The sequence below is a fragment of the Syngnathus floridae genome, chromosome 4 (assembly GCF_059516105.1).
Source record: "Syngnathus floridae isolate MCC-2025c chromosome 4, RoL_Sflo_1.0, whole genome shotgun sequence".
NCBI classification, from domain to species: domain Eukaryota; kingdom Metazoa; phylum Chordata; class Actinopteri; order Syngnathiformes; family Syngnathidae; genus Syngnathus; species Syngnathus floridae.
In genome coordinates, this window is record NC_142416.1 from 13882953 (window position 1) to 13897328 (window position 14376).

The 14376-nt window shown below is 40.6% G+C and overlaps 3 protein-coding genes across 4 annotated transcripts; 2 read left to right on the top strand and 1 right to left on the bottom strand.

The window, feature by feature from the left end:
- Nucleotides 1-446: 446 nt before the first annotated feature.
- On the top strand, nt 447-3546 carry rps6 (ribosomal protein S6). Its single transcript, XM_088372413.1, has 6 exons — nt 447-598; nt 1182-1313; nt 1633-1843; nt 2272-2418; nt 2871-3028; nt 3412-3546. The coding sequence occupies exons 1-6, from the start codon at nt 593-595 to the stop codon at nt 3505-3507; spliced, it is 750 nt and encodes a 249-aa protein (XP_088228539.1). The 5' UTR covers nt 447-592; the 3' UTR covers nt 3508-3546.
- Nucleotides 3547-4010: 464 nt separating this feature from the next.
- LOC148399306 (perilipin-2-like) lies at nt 4011-6098 on the bottom strand. 2 transcript variants are annotated; one of them, XM_088372408.1, is made up of 6 exons: nt 6072-6098; nt 5692-5887; nt 5290-5372; nt 4920-5157; nt 4698-4834; nt 4011-4419 (listed from the first exon to the last, which is right to left on the bottom strand). In XM_088372408.1, exons 1-6 carry the CDS (start codon nt 6087-6089, stop codon nt 4066-4068), a joined length of 1026 nt encoding a protein of 341 aa, XP_088228534.1. In that variant the 5' UTR covers nt 6090-6098; the 3' UTR covers nt 4011-4065. The 2 variants fall into 2 exon arrangements, 1 of the variants encoding a protein (XP_088228534.1); XR_015857828.1 differs by having other exon boundaries at nt 4274-4419; nt 4698-4831; nt 4916-5157.
- Nucleotides 6099-7138: 1040 nt separating this feature from the next.
- Nucleotides 7139-13756, top strand: LOC148399307 (WD40 repeat-containing protein SMU1-like). Its single transcript, XM_088372414.1, has 12 exons — nt 7139-7299; nt 7853-8063; nt 8415-8567; nt 8656-8772; nt 8900-9019; nt 9354-9473; nt 9570-9686; nt 9926-10053; nt 10623-10749; nt 11051-11212; nt 11934-12086; nt 12263-13756. Exons 1-12 carry the CDS (start codon nt 7274-7276, stop codon nt 12359-12361), a joined length of 1533 nt encoding a protein of 510 aa, XP_088228540.1. The 5' UTR covers nt 7139-7273; the 3' UTR covers nt 12362-13756.
- The last annotated feature ends 620 nt before the right edge of the window (nt 13757-14376 follow it).

Consider the following 14376-nt stretch of genomic DNA (forward strand, 5'->3'; position numbering starts at 1 on the left):
CTATGCAAACAAGTAGTTGTTTTTGGGAAGCAAAAAACGTCGTTATCTACTACCCTACAATCAGTAGTAATCAGTCTGTCAGGAGATCAACTTATCGTCATCTAACTAAATTACCATTGTATATTGTTCGTACGATATTGTAATCAAATTAATATAAATACAGATTTATACCAATATCATTCATGTTAACTGTGCAAATACACTGAAGATTGATAATATATGCCTCATTTTGCTTTACTGTTAAATGTCTAACACCAAGGCTTGAATTTATCAAAAGACGGACGATGGTGACCGTGAGAGGAACTATCTTGGCCTGGCATACGTATGAACAATTAACCTCTGGCGAGGCTGAATTGAGCCTGGTTGAAACGTCAAATATTAAACTGAATTTATTTTACTTGTTTTCGACCATATGCATGCACTGCATATTTATACATAAAACGTATTTTTAACGTTCTTCATTTTGTTGCGTTGTTCAGCATGACAGTGTTTTATGTAAGATATCGCGAGAATATCTCAGCGCTATGTGAGATCCTGGAGCGGATATCCGGTCTCTTTTTCGTGGCGGACCGTCGTTGGGCCGGTTTGCAAAATGAAGGTACAACGTTTATTCTACCGTATACTTTTGTGTAAAACAAATTTCCCCAAAATAATACCGTAAATGTAAAGAAGGATATATACGAAAACAAATGGCCCTAAAAACTGTAGTAATAATACGCTCGTCGCTGAGGATGCGTTTTGATTGTAGCGCCAGCTAGCACTGTGGGTTGTCGAGTAGTGTGGAACATGGCTAGTCACAAATAGAAATGTGCACCTACTCGAGATGACTTTGACGCAAGTTGCTAAATATGCGTATTCGCACTATCCATCCTAATTCTAGGCTGTTGCTAAGCCCTGTTAAACGCTAAAATAACTGCTGGTAATATATTTTCAGGTATGGCCAACTTCATCTTACTTACCTGCTGTGAAGTTAGTAATGGAAGGGCCTATTTCTAGCTGCAGGAGCTTTCCTCATTGAACATTTTAGGTCCACATCTTACCTGAGTGGCCCAAATGTAGTTATACAGGACTTACTATTGAAATCTTAGCTAGTAAAATCTTAGCTAGTAAAATCTGACGTGCGCACTCGTCAAGTTGTCTTGCTTGATGTCAAAAGTCACAAATGCGCTGTTGTCTTGCAGCTCAACATCTCGTTCCCCGCCACTGGCTGCCAAAAGCTTATCGAGGTGGATGATGAACGCAAGCTGCGTACCTTCTATGAGAAGCGTATGGCCACCGAGGTGGCTGCTGACCCCCTTGGAGATGAGTGGAAGGTAAGTTGTAATATTAGTTGCTTAAACGTGATTTGGAAACGTGTGCGGTTGCTGTAAATGTGGCTCACCACGATTACTTTCTGACTGATCAGTAGTCATTTAGGTGAAACAGTGTGTAGCCAAAGAAGCCGTAGAGGACTCACCAGATGCGACCAGACCCATACAGTGGCTGGTTGAAACTGCAGTTCTCTCCCATTGCATTGTCTATTAAAATTATCTTGAGTTCATTTTGAAACGTGGTGGAAGTTTACTGATAATTTTGTATGCATCAGAAGTTGCTTCATGACTTCATTACCACCCCATCTTTCCTTACTCTCAGGGTTATGTGGTGCGCATCAGCGGAGGCAATGACAAGCAGGGCTTCCCAATGAAGCAGGGCGTGCTGACTCAAGGCCGTGTGCGCCTGCTGCTCAGCAAGGGCCACTCTTGCTACCGTCCCCGCAGGACTGGCGAGCGCAAGCGCAAGTCTGTCCGCGGCTGCATCGTTGATGCTAACCTCAGTGTTCTCAACTTGGTCATTGTCAAGAAAGGTAAATGTATAAAGGAGTGTGCCTCATTCGAGTCGGATCGCACTGAACGGTTAACTTGGAAGTTTGAAATGATGTATTGTTGTTGAAATACCTGAACTGATTATTTTATGTAGAATTGTTTTCTGTACTGATTGTCAAATAGAGGAAAATGTGCTGCTAGTCAAGTAAATGTCAAATTACGGAAACTCTTTGGAGGGATGCTCGTGGCACATAAGTTGGTCCTTTTTGACTACTCCAGTCACTAAGGAGGGATAGTGTGTGCCAAAGGAACTGGAGAGGACTGTAGAGGATACGACCAGCTCAAACAATGGCTGGTTTAAACTGCAGTCCGCTCACATTAACAAATGTTTGTCAAAGCTTTGAATGGAGAACTGTTTATTCTTGAATACCGCGGCTCACCTTGAGACCTTTTTATGTCCTCCCCACAGGCGAGAAGGACATCCCCGGGCTGACCGACAGCACCGTTCCCCGCCGCCTTGGTCCCAAAAGGGCCAGCAAGATCCGCAAACTCTTCAACCTGGCCAAGGAGGATGATGTCAGACAATATGTTGTGAGGAGACCCCTGACTAAAGAAGGTCAGTCTCCTAGTGTTGCCAGTAAATTGTGCTGTGATCATTCAGTAAGACAATAAGAGGCACACATTTGAAGTCGTGGTAAAGTGTTGGATCTAATTTTGCACAATGCTATTGCTGCATGATAGTGTGAGATAAGTGACTGCTTATGTGTTTTTTTTTTTTCCCCCTCCTTCAGCTGTTGCAAAATCACTAATGGCATGCAGAATCCTCATGTGTCCCAAACCATTACTTTTCAGGAAATCCCAAAAGCAGCATGCTTATTGAGCCCTTATTTCATATTCTAAGCAAGCAAGCCATTTTCAACCATTAAAAAAAAAAAAAACGGACTGAGTAGATTTCGAAAAATCTGAAATTTACCCTTGTGGAGGTTTTGGCGTGAATGGCTAGAATGGACTGTTGTCTGCATTTTCCTGTGCATGCATTCTCAGTGGCAGTTGACCTTGTCTTTTCAGGCAAGAAGCCAAGATCGAAGGCTCCCAGGATCCAGAGACTGGTGACCCCTCGCGTGTTGCAGCACAAACGCCGCCGCATTGCCCTTAAGAGGAAGCGCACCCAGAAGAACAAGGAGGAGGCATCAGAGTATGCCAAGCTTCTGGCTAAGAGGATGAAGGTAATCGTCAGGGCATGCCTCATCTCTTTGAAGCTCAAATATTCATGCATTTAGTTGAGTGCAATACTTCCATTAGGCACTCAGGCCAAACTTGACATTTCTGGCCGGTTGGAGAGAATGGATCACTCACCTAACTCCTCCAGCTCTCTTTTCAACCTTATTTGCCTTTTAATTACAGCCAATAAGAATAGTGTGATTAAATACTTTTTTACAACCAATGTCATTCATATTCAGACATGTATTCTGTGCAGTATGCAAACATGTCATTTTAGCACAGTTATGTGTCCTGTGATGGAGCCGTTTTAGTGCTTCACATTTTGATGTTGTATAAAAGTTCCAACTATATTGTGAGACTTAATTGACTTGTGTTTTCTTCTCACCAGGAGGCCAAAGAGAAGCGCCAGGAACAGATTGCCAAGAGGCGCCGCCTTTCTTCTCTCAGGGCATCCACATCCAAATCAGAGTCTAGCCAAAAGTGAACTCAAAGTCAAATAAAGTAATGTTTGGTCTAAAGACAACTGTTTCAGAGCATAATTTCAATTGTTGAATATTGTATTTTCTACACCACAAGACACACTTTAAAGCCTTTAATTTGATCAAAAACCCAGAGGAACGCCATTTAATAAGATGCACCTTCTTTTAACCCAAAGTGCCTTATGATGTGGAAAATACGGTACATACTTTAAACTACATGACAAATGCTTTAAAAGTGGATGTGGACTTAATAGTTTAGCACAGGGGTGTCAAAATCTGGCCTGCAGGCCAAATTTGACAGTCATAATGGGCCTCAGAAGAAAAGTATAAAAATGATTTTCACACCCCTGGTTTAGCAGTTCCGAATCTGCTGATGTGAGTCTATTAAATTAGTGACTTGCGAGGCCGCTCTCGACTTACATCAATAAACCTAATGAGCACCTGTGTTAATTGATATGTTACCAAACTTATAAAAAAAGTTTGTCAAATCTTGAAAACAACAAGTTGCTCAATTTTAAATTGCCTTTATTTACATAAACTTGTACACCAACCACTCAGTGAAATCAGTCAACGATGCCCACTCCTTTTCCTGATGAGCTCAGTCGGCTCTCAATCACAGACATGCTGGCGGGTCTCCTCGCTCGCCAGTTAGAATTTGGCTGTGGACTATTCTTGCTGCCCCTAAGTGGCGTTACACTTGCCTCTGGTGTTGCGGCTGCGCTGTTGCGCACACTATCTTGGTTGGAGCCGCTCTGTGGGGTGACTCTTGAGTTGTACATTTCTGTGAAGTAGAAGAATGCTGACACAATCTGTTGCTGTAGATTTAGTGGGAGCTGCTCCAAACTCCATGTCAGGGCCAGCCAGCTTGACTGCAAGATACGACGTTGACCTGAAGATGTGGAAAGAGCCTCCATGATCTGCAAATTAAAGAAAATATGGTAGTTCTCTCCTTAGCAGAAGAAACATGCTTTTTTTGACATTTTGTGGACATCATGCTCATATCCTAATACGATTGAGTTGTTCATAAGTACAAATAGCAAATCAAGTAAAATGTGTAGAGTGCATAAAGTGCAGTGCTATTCTCCGCAACTACAATACTAAGCAAAAAACAGCATTGTGTTTATGGAGAACTTTGGATTCGCTTTTGCCTCCATGAAACCCCGTACATTTTTTGATGGTAAACCAAAGTAAAGACCTGAGCAGAATGCATCTTGGCTCCGGCCAGCTGAATAGTTCTCCTGCACAGCGTGATGGAAAGTGTCATCAGCCGCACCGAGTACTTCCTCTCGTACGCAGCTGCATTAGAACCTTCAACTAAGACGACCTCTTCTTCTATAAACCCAGCATAAATGACATTTCTGTTTAGTACCAAGCCAAAATAGAGTATATTTTGATTCCTACCCACTCAGCTACCTACTTTTTTCTTCCTCTGGAGGTGGTAGCATACGATTCACCAGGGCTTCAGATACATCCAGTGCAGAAGTCAGTCCCATGCTGGATGCCGTGACAGCTCTTCCCACCAGCGTCTCATCTGGTTGCTGCACCCTCACCATGATACCTGAGACTGCATGCTGCACGCAGTCCACAGTTCCATGTGCCACAATGGTCACCGCATCCTGCACCTCCAGCACCTTACTCCTAACATCCTCTACAAGCTGGGACACAAACGTCAAAGAAGGACAGTTATTTTAACACATTCTAACTGGGGGGAGAGGGGGGTAAATAAGACAGTATTAGTTAAAATGCTCATCAGAGATCTCACCAAAAAGAAATATTGAATGCCTAACCTGGTCAGTGGGTGTGTGCAGCACAGGGAAGGTTGCCTCTAACCAATCCAGACTTTTGCAAGCAACATCATTGGCAAAGGAAACTATGAAAATAGACAGTAGGAGGGCATCAACCACTTGCCTAGATCTCTCATTTCTCTTCTAAATGTAAACAGACTAAACCAGATCGATTTAATTTTGCAGCTAACAGAATTGCATTGACTTATGTTGTCTTGCCCATTAAATGAGCTGTGGAAATTTGCTTGCAATAATGCTGAATTATATTATATTCTAAGTATGGTCACTATGTACGTTTGCAAATGAGTCAGTTTGTGTTTTCTTTGTTTATAGCCGCATTTTTAAAAATGTTTTATTACTTTGTTCTTTTGTTAAAAAAGAAAAAAAATCTTTTGATTCACACACCTTGCGGTTTCAGCTTAGAGATGACAGGTGACACTCGGCGCATTGCCGTCGAACCCAACACGGTCACGCTGCTCTCCAGGCCCTCACAAACACGTTTCAGTCTGGCGCCGCTGCTTTTGGTATCCGTGTACAACACCGACAGCCTGGCGTAGGCAGAGCGCACCAGGGGCAGCTGGGCCACTCGAGCAGCAGCGGTCTGCGGCATACGAACAAGACATTACACTTCGACTGCAATATAAAACGGTCATTTAGGTCCCAATTGTAAAACGTCAACGTGTGCTGCAGTGAAGCTATCCGAGGCAAAGCGTGGTCCTCAACGTGACACCAGTGAAAAGGTTTCATGCAGCAAACGAAGGGTTAATAAAGTGAATTCAGCTCACCTGTTTGTCTCCCGACATGTTGGCTACCTAAAAGCACAGAAGGAACAACATAAGAACATGACAGGACGTTAGGGTTTTTAAGACTTAGCCAAACGGAAATAGCCACTTCCTCACCCTATTCTAAACACCAATTATGGGAAAACTTTGTCGTCACGTTTCGGCGACTGACCAATTAACGCCAACTTAGGTCTCGTTAAGTTGTAGATCTCGCGAGATGAACACGCAATTTGCGCTGTTAGAATACCCCGCGTATAAATGCGATTGACAGTCAAAGTGAGCAGACTTTAGCGTTCAAAGGCCATATTTTTTTATCAATAGGTACAATGTCATTTTACGTACGCTTTCATTGTAGATAAGTTAAAGAAAAATAATTTAAGTGTGTTTTAAATGGTGGACAAATATTTTACACAGAATTTAGATGACCATCTGAAGAAAAACAGCTAAATCAATGCAACAAATCGTAAATTTCGATAGAATAAAATTGTTGATTGGCAGGATTGGTGAGCGTAAACAGCTGTAATGCTTCCTAAACGAGATACATTCATAAATCTTAACGAACACCACGAAGACAACATAAAAACTGGCTAGGTTTTTGGACAGTATTGCAAATTTCTATCATTTCATTTTAAATCTATCATCAGATTCAAACACTGAACCCCAGAACTTCGAGGCAGATGTGCTAACCACTATTTCACTGTGCTGCCTTGTTTTCCCTAATTGATTAAAAAGGAAAATAAATCACATGCATACATAAGTATTGCCTATGATAAAGTGCATTTCGGGTACGCTGCATACATACATAAAAATCCATTCAGATTTAAGGAATTCATTTTGTTTAACATATCACGTTTTGCTCCAGAAGATGTAAGTTTTGGGCCCCGTGTACGCTTTAAAACACGTGGGATGTTCCCGCGTGGTGCTGATGCTGGATGTTGATGGGGCAGCATCATCGAAACGTGCTTGGCCGGAATGTGTCGGTATGCGTCAGGGAGGAGGGCGGGGTGCAGCCTCTCGGTCTTTTGTATAGCATTTTTTGGGGGGTGGGGGTGGGGGGTCGAGACTGTTGTTGCAAGCTGAACGACACGCACGAGTAACACGTGCAGTGGGCGGGCCTCAATGGACCTGCTGCACGTGGCTTTGACGAGCGCACAGTCACCACGCACTTCAGTCTGTTGCAGCATCTGCAGGAAGATAACGTCAGCATGGCTATGGAGATGGAGCCCTCGGAGTAAGAACACATTTTAATTACTTAATTGAATGCATTTAACTCATTCGTCGATTAGGGCACCTTGATAGTTGCACATTACATATTTTTTAAAATGCGGTGATATTTGCAATATTATTTTTACTATTCAGTTTGAATTGCAGCTACTTATTCTTTTTGATGAATGCCAAAGTCCTCATTTGGTGCTGTAATTATATGTGCAGAATGATTATGCTGCGAGGAGACAAGGTTTTATATGCATGTGCCTGTTGACGTAAAGCGCCAGCCTGTAAGCTTTTGATGGTCCATAATTACATTTCATTTGCTTCCTTTGGGGAAAAGCGCTCTAGCGGATTTTCTTATAATGTGTTAAAAAAGGTTTAATGAGCACAGTTGGCTTAAGAGAAGAACATCAGCACCACTCGCTGGCAACATGTGATCCACGTGTAGAATTATTATTATTCCTCTTCTCATAATTTTTGTGCAATTCATCATACAAATATTAAGACTACAAAAAGATGTGGCCGAAAACTTAACACAAACAATGGATTTCTCAATTTCTTCCTTCTCTCTGTAGTGTCATTCGCCTTATAATGCAATACCTAAAGGAGAACAACCTCTACAGGACCTTGACCACGTTACAGGAAGAGACAACAGTCTCGCTCAACACCGTGGAGAGTATCGACAGCTTCATCGCAGACATCCAAAAAGGCCACTGGGACTCAGTCTTGCTGGCAATTGAATCCCTCAAATTGCCTGACAACACACTAATTGACCTTTATGAACAGGTGACTTTTGTTTTTTCTCAGAAACAAGAAATTTAAAATCACTTCTTTACTCTTTAACTCAGTGAAATAATAATAATAATGTCTAAATATTGGGTTTACAGCACTAAATTTCATTGTGGCTTAGTTTTCATAGACATTATATCCTAGACCAATTAACTGAACGACGTTTATATGATTGCGGTTATTTGCTGTTTGTAGAGCTGTTCTGCATCAGTTATAGTCTCAACATGTTAGATATCTCCCAAAAGGATACTGAGCTGTTCTTACTCAATTTGGGTCATTTTTAAAGTAATTTTAAAAATCTACATTTTGAATGTGCTGCATAATTTCATGTAAAATTCACTCCAACAGGTGGTAATGGAGCTGATTGAGATGAGGGAGGTGGGCGCTGCTCGTTCACTCCTCAAACAAACCGACCCGATGATCATGTTGAAGCAGACCCAGCCCGAGAGGTACAGCCACCTGGAACACCTGCTCACACTCTCCTATTTTGACCCGCGTGAGGTGAGACCAATCCAGGTTGCTGCAGCGCAGTGAAACAGCTCACAGGTATTTTGGTAGAGGGACACCTTGGTCTTCCTTCCTTTTGCAGGGATACCCAAAAGGTAGCAGCAAGGAGAAGCGACGCAGAGCCATTGCAGAGGAGCTGGTGAGGGAGGTCAGTGTGGTGCCGCCATCCCGCCTCATGGGCCTCCTAGAAGAAGTCGGGGTAAGTATCCAAAATCATGATTGAACACACATTGCGATGAATACACACACATAAAGTTAGGCATCATCGACTTTTGGGAGAACTTTCAGGATGAAGCAATAATGTAAATTTGTTTTTGTTTTTTGAGTCGTTGAGACTGAACTCACCAGAGAGCCTCTCACCTGAAATGACCATTGAGAGCCCATGCAAAAAGGACATATATGCAGAGAAAGAAACTTTTCCAACCCAACTGTACCGTCACATTAAGGTAAACAACACTGTATGTATCAATAATAATAATAATAATATTAATAATAATAATAATAATAATTGCAAATCTGGAAAGCTGTGCTCACAGGCTATAATTGTGACTTGATGCATTTGTTGCAAATCAATTTTTGGCATTATTTCATGTGACCTTCAGGCACTCTGAGGGCAAAGGTCACTGGGCACAAAAAATGAATTAGCAGTGATAAATTCAGATAAAAATGGCTAAAAAAAACATGTGCTTCAGAAATGAGCACAATTAATTTTTAAAAAGTAATTCTTACAATTTTGTTATATAAAAATCAAAATTAAGAAAACTTTGATTCGATGTGCAGTTTGGACGTCGGTCACATGTGGAATGTGCCCGTTTCTCTCCCGATGGCAAATACTTAATCTCTGGCTCGGTGGATGGATTCATTGAAGTGTGGAACTTTCACACGGGCAACATAAGCAAGGTAAACGCCATAAGTGGCAATAGAGGTCAGCTGATCTATTTGTCTATGAAAGACATTCACACAATCTATCCTCTTTTCTACGTGTATTCGATTTAGGATTTAAAGTACCAGGCCCAAGATAGTTTTATGATGATGGACGATGCAGTGTTATGTGTGTGCTTCAGCCAGGATTCAGATCTACTTGCCACCGGCGCTCAGAATGGAAAAATAAAGGTACATCCATCGATCAAGTATTGTAATCGTAATAATAAAAGTAATCATTTTCCGTGTCACAAATGATAAGCTCTCATGGCTAAGCTGTTGGGAATCACTGATTTGTTGTGTATCATTGCTAAATATGTATCGCACTGTCAAAATAAATCAACGCCACGGCAGGTAGAAGGGTAGAAGGTTCCTTATTATTTTATGGACTTATTTTATGAAACCCTTCTGCATATGTCTTTGTGTGCAAGGTGTGGAAGATCCAGAGTGGCCTGTGCCTGCGCAGGTTTGAGCATGCGCACAACCAAGGTGTGACCTGTCTGAGTTTCTCCAAGGACAGCAACCAAATCCTCAGTGCATCTTTTGACCGCACCATCAGGTGCGTTTCTTAAGCTATTTCATTACAAAAAAAAATACAAATTCGATTGGGATCATTTACAAAGGGAATTCTCCACAAGTTCACAAATACCATCTTTGCTACTTTCATGCCCAATTGTTGGCAACCAAGTGATGAGCATTTTTCTACTGAAGTTTTAACAAAACATACACATACGCACGCACGCACACGCACACACAACAACAAACTTTATCACAATGAAGAAGTTGGATATTTCTATTTCTGTCTCCAGGGGTGTGTGGGCTGAGCCGTTCCCCTGTCGCCAGCACATAAATTTGCGTGGGGGCAGTCGAGACTCCATGTGCTCAGGAACAACACGTGCTCCACCATGTGCTATTCTATGAGTCACAAATTTCTTTAAACCTAGACTGAATGCAGTGAATTGACAGGCGCTTTTTTTTTCACAGCCTAGCTTGGCACTGAAAAATTGAAACAAAACTCCCAGCTCATCAACATATTTTGTCCATTCTTAAAAAAACCTAAATGTCTTCTTGAGTTGAAGATAATTGCTTGTTGGTTCCTTTCATATTTACTTATTATGTCTTGCTCAGGATCCATGAGCTGCGTTCGGGCCAAACACTGAAGGAGTTAAATGGACATCTGTCGTTTGTGAATGATGCATCGTTCACACAGGATGGATTTCATATCATCAGCGCATCATCGGACGGTACTGTTAAGGTACAGTGGGCGATCAGATGAGACACGATGCCACCTTACAGTTTTTGAATGCATAACGCAATTAGTGTCATCCAGTTTCACCATTTAAAAAAAAAAATATTCCGCAGCGTGATGGAAAGCTTTTATTAAAAAAAACTGCACAATTATTATTGGATAACTTAACAAATAAATGCAAAAAAAAAATAAAGAGTGCTAAAAAAGTGCTGGCGCTGATGTTTTTATTGATTTATTGAATTACAGTTCATCTGATGATTAACTGTTTTATTTAATGAATGATTACTATTGTTTGTGCATGTTTTAGATTTGGAACAGCAAAACTTGTGAATGCATCCACACGTTTAAGTCTCTGTCGCGGGCTTCGGATGTCCCCGTGAACAACGTGATCACTCTTCCCCAAAATCCACAGCTCTTTGTGGTTTGCAACCATTCCAGCACGGTTGTTGTCATGAACACGCAGGGTCAGGTAAGAGGGATCACATCAAATCATACAGTTCTTCATGTTGAACCAACTCACACTGTCTGTATGTGTAGAGTGACGCGGAATTAAGTGCAATTTGTTGACAACTGCAATAATGTGTGCCAAAGCAAATGCTAAATCCATCTTTACAAATATTCTTGGTTAACAAGTTTTGGGAATTTTTTCATATTCAGATGATTTTTTTTGCACGTACTCTGAGTCTGCCCATGTTGTTCTCTATTTTTACATTCAGTAATATTTATTATTTATGGGTTAGGTTCAGCAACAGGTAGATTTTTTTTCTTTACTGTCACAATATAACGGTAAATTCATAAAATAATAAACTTTTTGCATAAACTTTAATTGGTCAAACTTAAAAACTAAAAATGAATCTGAAAAACAGTGCTAGAAAAGCAGATAAACATTTTTGAATTAGTGTCAAAAAATACATTTAAATAGATCTTAAAATTTGCTGTTGACCAGTGTAAACAATTCTTGCAGTCAGAGAAAATAATATTATGTTTATTATTTTTAGTTTAATTTGCAGTGACTACATCATATTGAAAGCTTTCTTATTGTTGGCCCTCTCACGTAGTCAAATTCAACATTAGTATATTAGCTTTGAGTACAATAGAAATCAACGTGATAAACATTTTGGTCTCAGTCAAAACTTGTCATTATTTTCCATGGAGGGTATTATGAGTTTCTTTGCTTGGTTCCTTCTCAGACTGTCAAGACGTTTAGTGCAGATAAAAAGTCGGGAGCAAAGTTTGTGTGCAGCGCAGTGTCCCCGCGAGGTGAATGGATTTACTGCGTAGGAGAGGACTTGGTGCTCTACTGCTTCAACTACGCAACAGCAAGACTGGAGAAAACTCTGACGGTAGGCCTTGCGCAGAATACTCGTTCATTATCAAAAGCCCGCAGGGAACATGTATGAGCATTATAATTTACTTAAATTCAGGTTGCCAGCATTATGTAAGAATTTGGGACGACTTAACCAGAAAAATAAATACGGCTCGAGGAGAATGTGCTTATGTGCTTTTGTGCCCACTGCAGGTCCATGAGAAAGATGTAATTGGCATCACTCACCACCCACATGAGAATCTGATTGCTACTTACAGCGTGGACGGCCTCCTGAGGCTGTGGAAGCCTTAGACTGATGACTCAGGGTCTTGGATGATGCGGAGAATCTCACACGTGATGTTTGCATCCCAACATGCAACGAATACTGAATTGAGACATGACACAAACCAGACGAACAACTAATCACAATGAGGCTACTTAAGGTGCTTTTATGCATCAAACCATACAGCAAACCATTGTGACTGACAGATATACTACTAAAGTAGAATAACTGATGCTGGAGTGGGCTCACCTTGTGACTGACTGGTCCTTTTGCCTCAACATCACAGCGTACCTAGGATGGACAGGTGGATGCAAATAACGAAAAAAATGGAAGAAATATAATATTTTAGAATTATAGTGCTGGTTAACGTATGTAGCAATCTTGTGAACATGTAAATATGGCCACAGGAGCTGCAATTACATTAGAGCAATCCAGTTATGATCTTCAGGCGATCATATATTCTCAGCATTAAAACAATAATATCCTTGTCGAACGGGTTTTTCATGGGCTTGCAAGGATTGACAACAATTAAACCCTAGATAAGCAATATCGCATTAAATGAAACTTGATTGGCACCTGTATGAGTTAAGAAAAAAAAAAGCTTCACTGCAGGTGAGAGAAGAGAAACGGACATAGCTAAAAGCGAAATATTGTGGATGTGGGTTGCCAAGCTCATTTGACAACAAAACAATGAAAACGGATGCAGCATTTCTGTGAGAACTCTTTTTACTACAGTGATCAGATGACTTCTTTTCTAAACAGATGATTTATTCATGTATTTACATTTAATGGTTGTATCGTGTCAATGAACGCTTAATCAAAGTAGGTCCTTAATACTAGTAGTGCCTACTTCATCATGGTTTCAATTTTGCCAGCACAGTGTAAACTCACTCATTTTCATCTATTTTGTATTTAGATATGAAAATGCATGATGGTGAACTGCTGTGACAATACTTTTACAAAACAATGTCGGTTCTTTGTTTGGCCGTAAACAAACAGTATCAGGAGTATAATAATGCATTATATGTAACTTTTTGTTTCTAATGCACTTTTGTAAATGTTTTTCTATCTGTTTTTTCCCCAGTATTGTCTGTTTCTGCATGCTACCTCAGTGCTAATTATTACTCAAATCGAGCTATTTTAGCATTTGCATGACAACAACACTAAAGTCTCCGTGAAGCTCCAGTGACGCACGTTGTATGAATATCGTACAGTACGTACAATTAACGTGACGTCACGTATTACTCTTCTGTAGTACAAACAACTCTCAGTAATGTAAAGGTGCAAATCATACTGTATTTCTTTCCTATGGTATTGGCAGTCATCTGCCATTGTTCTTATGTAAATATAAACGTATGTATCTCTGCTTGCCACTGTCAGAAATGAGTAAAATTCCCAAAATCTTCCTTATAGTTGTTCGTGTTTATATGGATAATTGCTTTTTTTCTTGGGTCCCATTAACACATGCAGGCGTGCATTGTCTTTCACAGTAGCTTTGGCGCCATCTACCGGTTAGACACTGTTGTAAACAACTTACAGTGCTTTACTGTCTTTGAAATCTTTATTTATTTTCATGAAATGTTGAGAGTCACGAATATTCACAAAAGCAACTATACCAGTTGCCATTACGTTAAAACTTTGGAAATATGTGACTCATTCCTTAGTTGTACCTTGCTTTAAAGTTAATGATATATTTATGTTTATACATTTGCGGATTAATATTGCAATTATAAACGTTCTTGAACCTATTCTTTGCCCGAGTATTGAGTACTGCAAAGTACCTACCAGGTTTTAAGATGCGCTCATCAGGATGTTGTGGGGCTAAAGATTCGTTCAAGACTTCAAAATGTTTTCAAATGGAAGGATTGTTGTCAGTGTCAAGAAGCTGTACGCTTGCCTGCAAGCTGAGGTCTCGCGATATTTGACAATTCACAAAAAAACGAGAATACTGTGGAGAACTCCTTTGAGGATTCACTTTTATCAATCTGGCTATTGCCAAGTTAAAGCTGTTTTGTCCTGGCTGCAATTGGTTTTGCAAGCTGCT

Bases quoted from the DNA above. Each gene is read 5' to 3' on its own strand.
- rps6 (XM_088372413.1), top strand. The intron at 1,314-1,632 runs GTAAGTTGTAAT...CCTTACTCTCAG, and splicing joins CCCTTGGAGATGAGTGGAAG to GGTTATGTGGTGCGCATCAG. The intron at 3,029-3,411 runs GTAATCGTCAGG...TCTTCTCACCAG, and splicing joins TTCTGGCTAAGAGGATGAAG to GAGGCCAAAGAGAAGCGCCA.
- LOC148399306 (XM_088372408.1), bottom strand. The intron at 5,373-5,691 runs GTGTGTGAATCA...CTATTTTCATAG, and splicing joins CTCTAAGCTGAAACCGCAAG to TTTCCTTTGCCAATGATGTT. The intron at 5,158-5,289 runs GTTAGGCATTCA...TTTGTGTCCCAG, and splicing joins TGCACACACCCACTGACCAG to CTTGTAGAGGATGTTAGGAG.
- LOC148399307 (XM_088372414.1), top strand. From the start codon at position 7,274: ATGGCTATGGAGATGGAGCCCTCGGA. The intron at 8,064-8,414 runs GTGACTTTTGTT...TCACTCCAACAG, and splicing joins TAATTGACCTTTATGAACAG to GTGGTAATGGAGCTGATTGA. The intron at 8,568-8,655 runs GTGAGACCAATC...TTCCTTTTGCAG, and splicing joins CCTATTTTGACCCGCGTGAG to GGATACCCAAAAGGTAGCAG.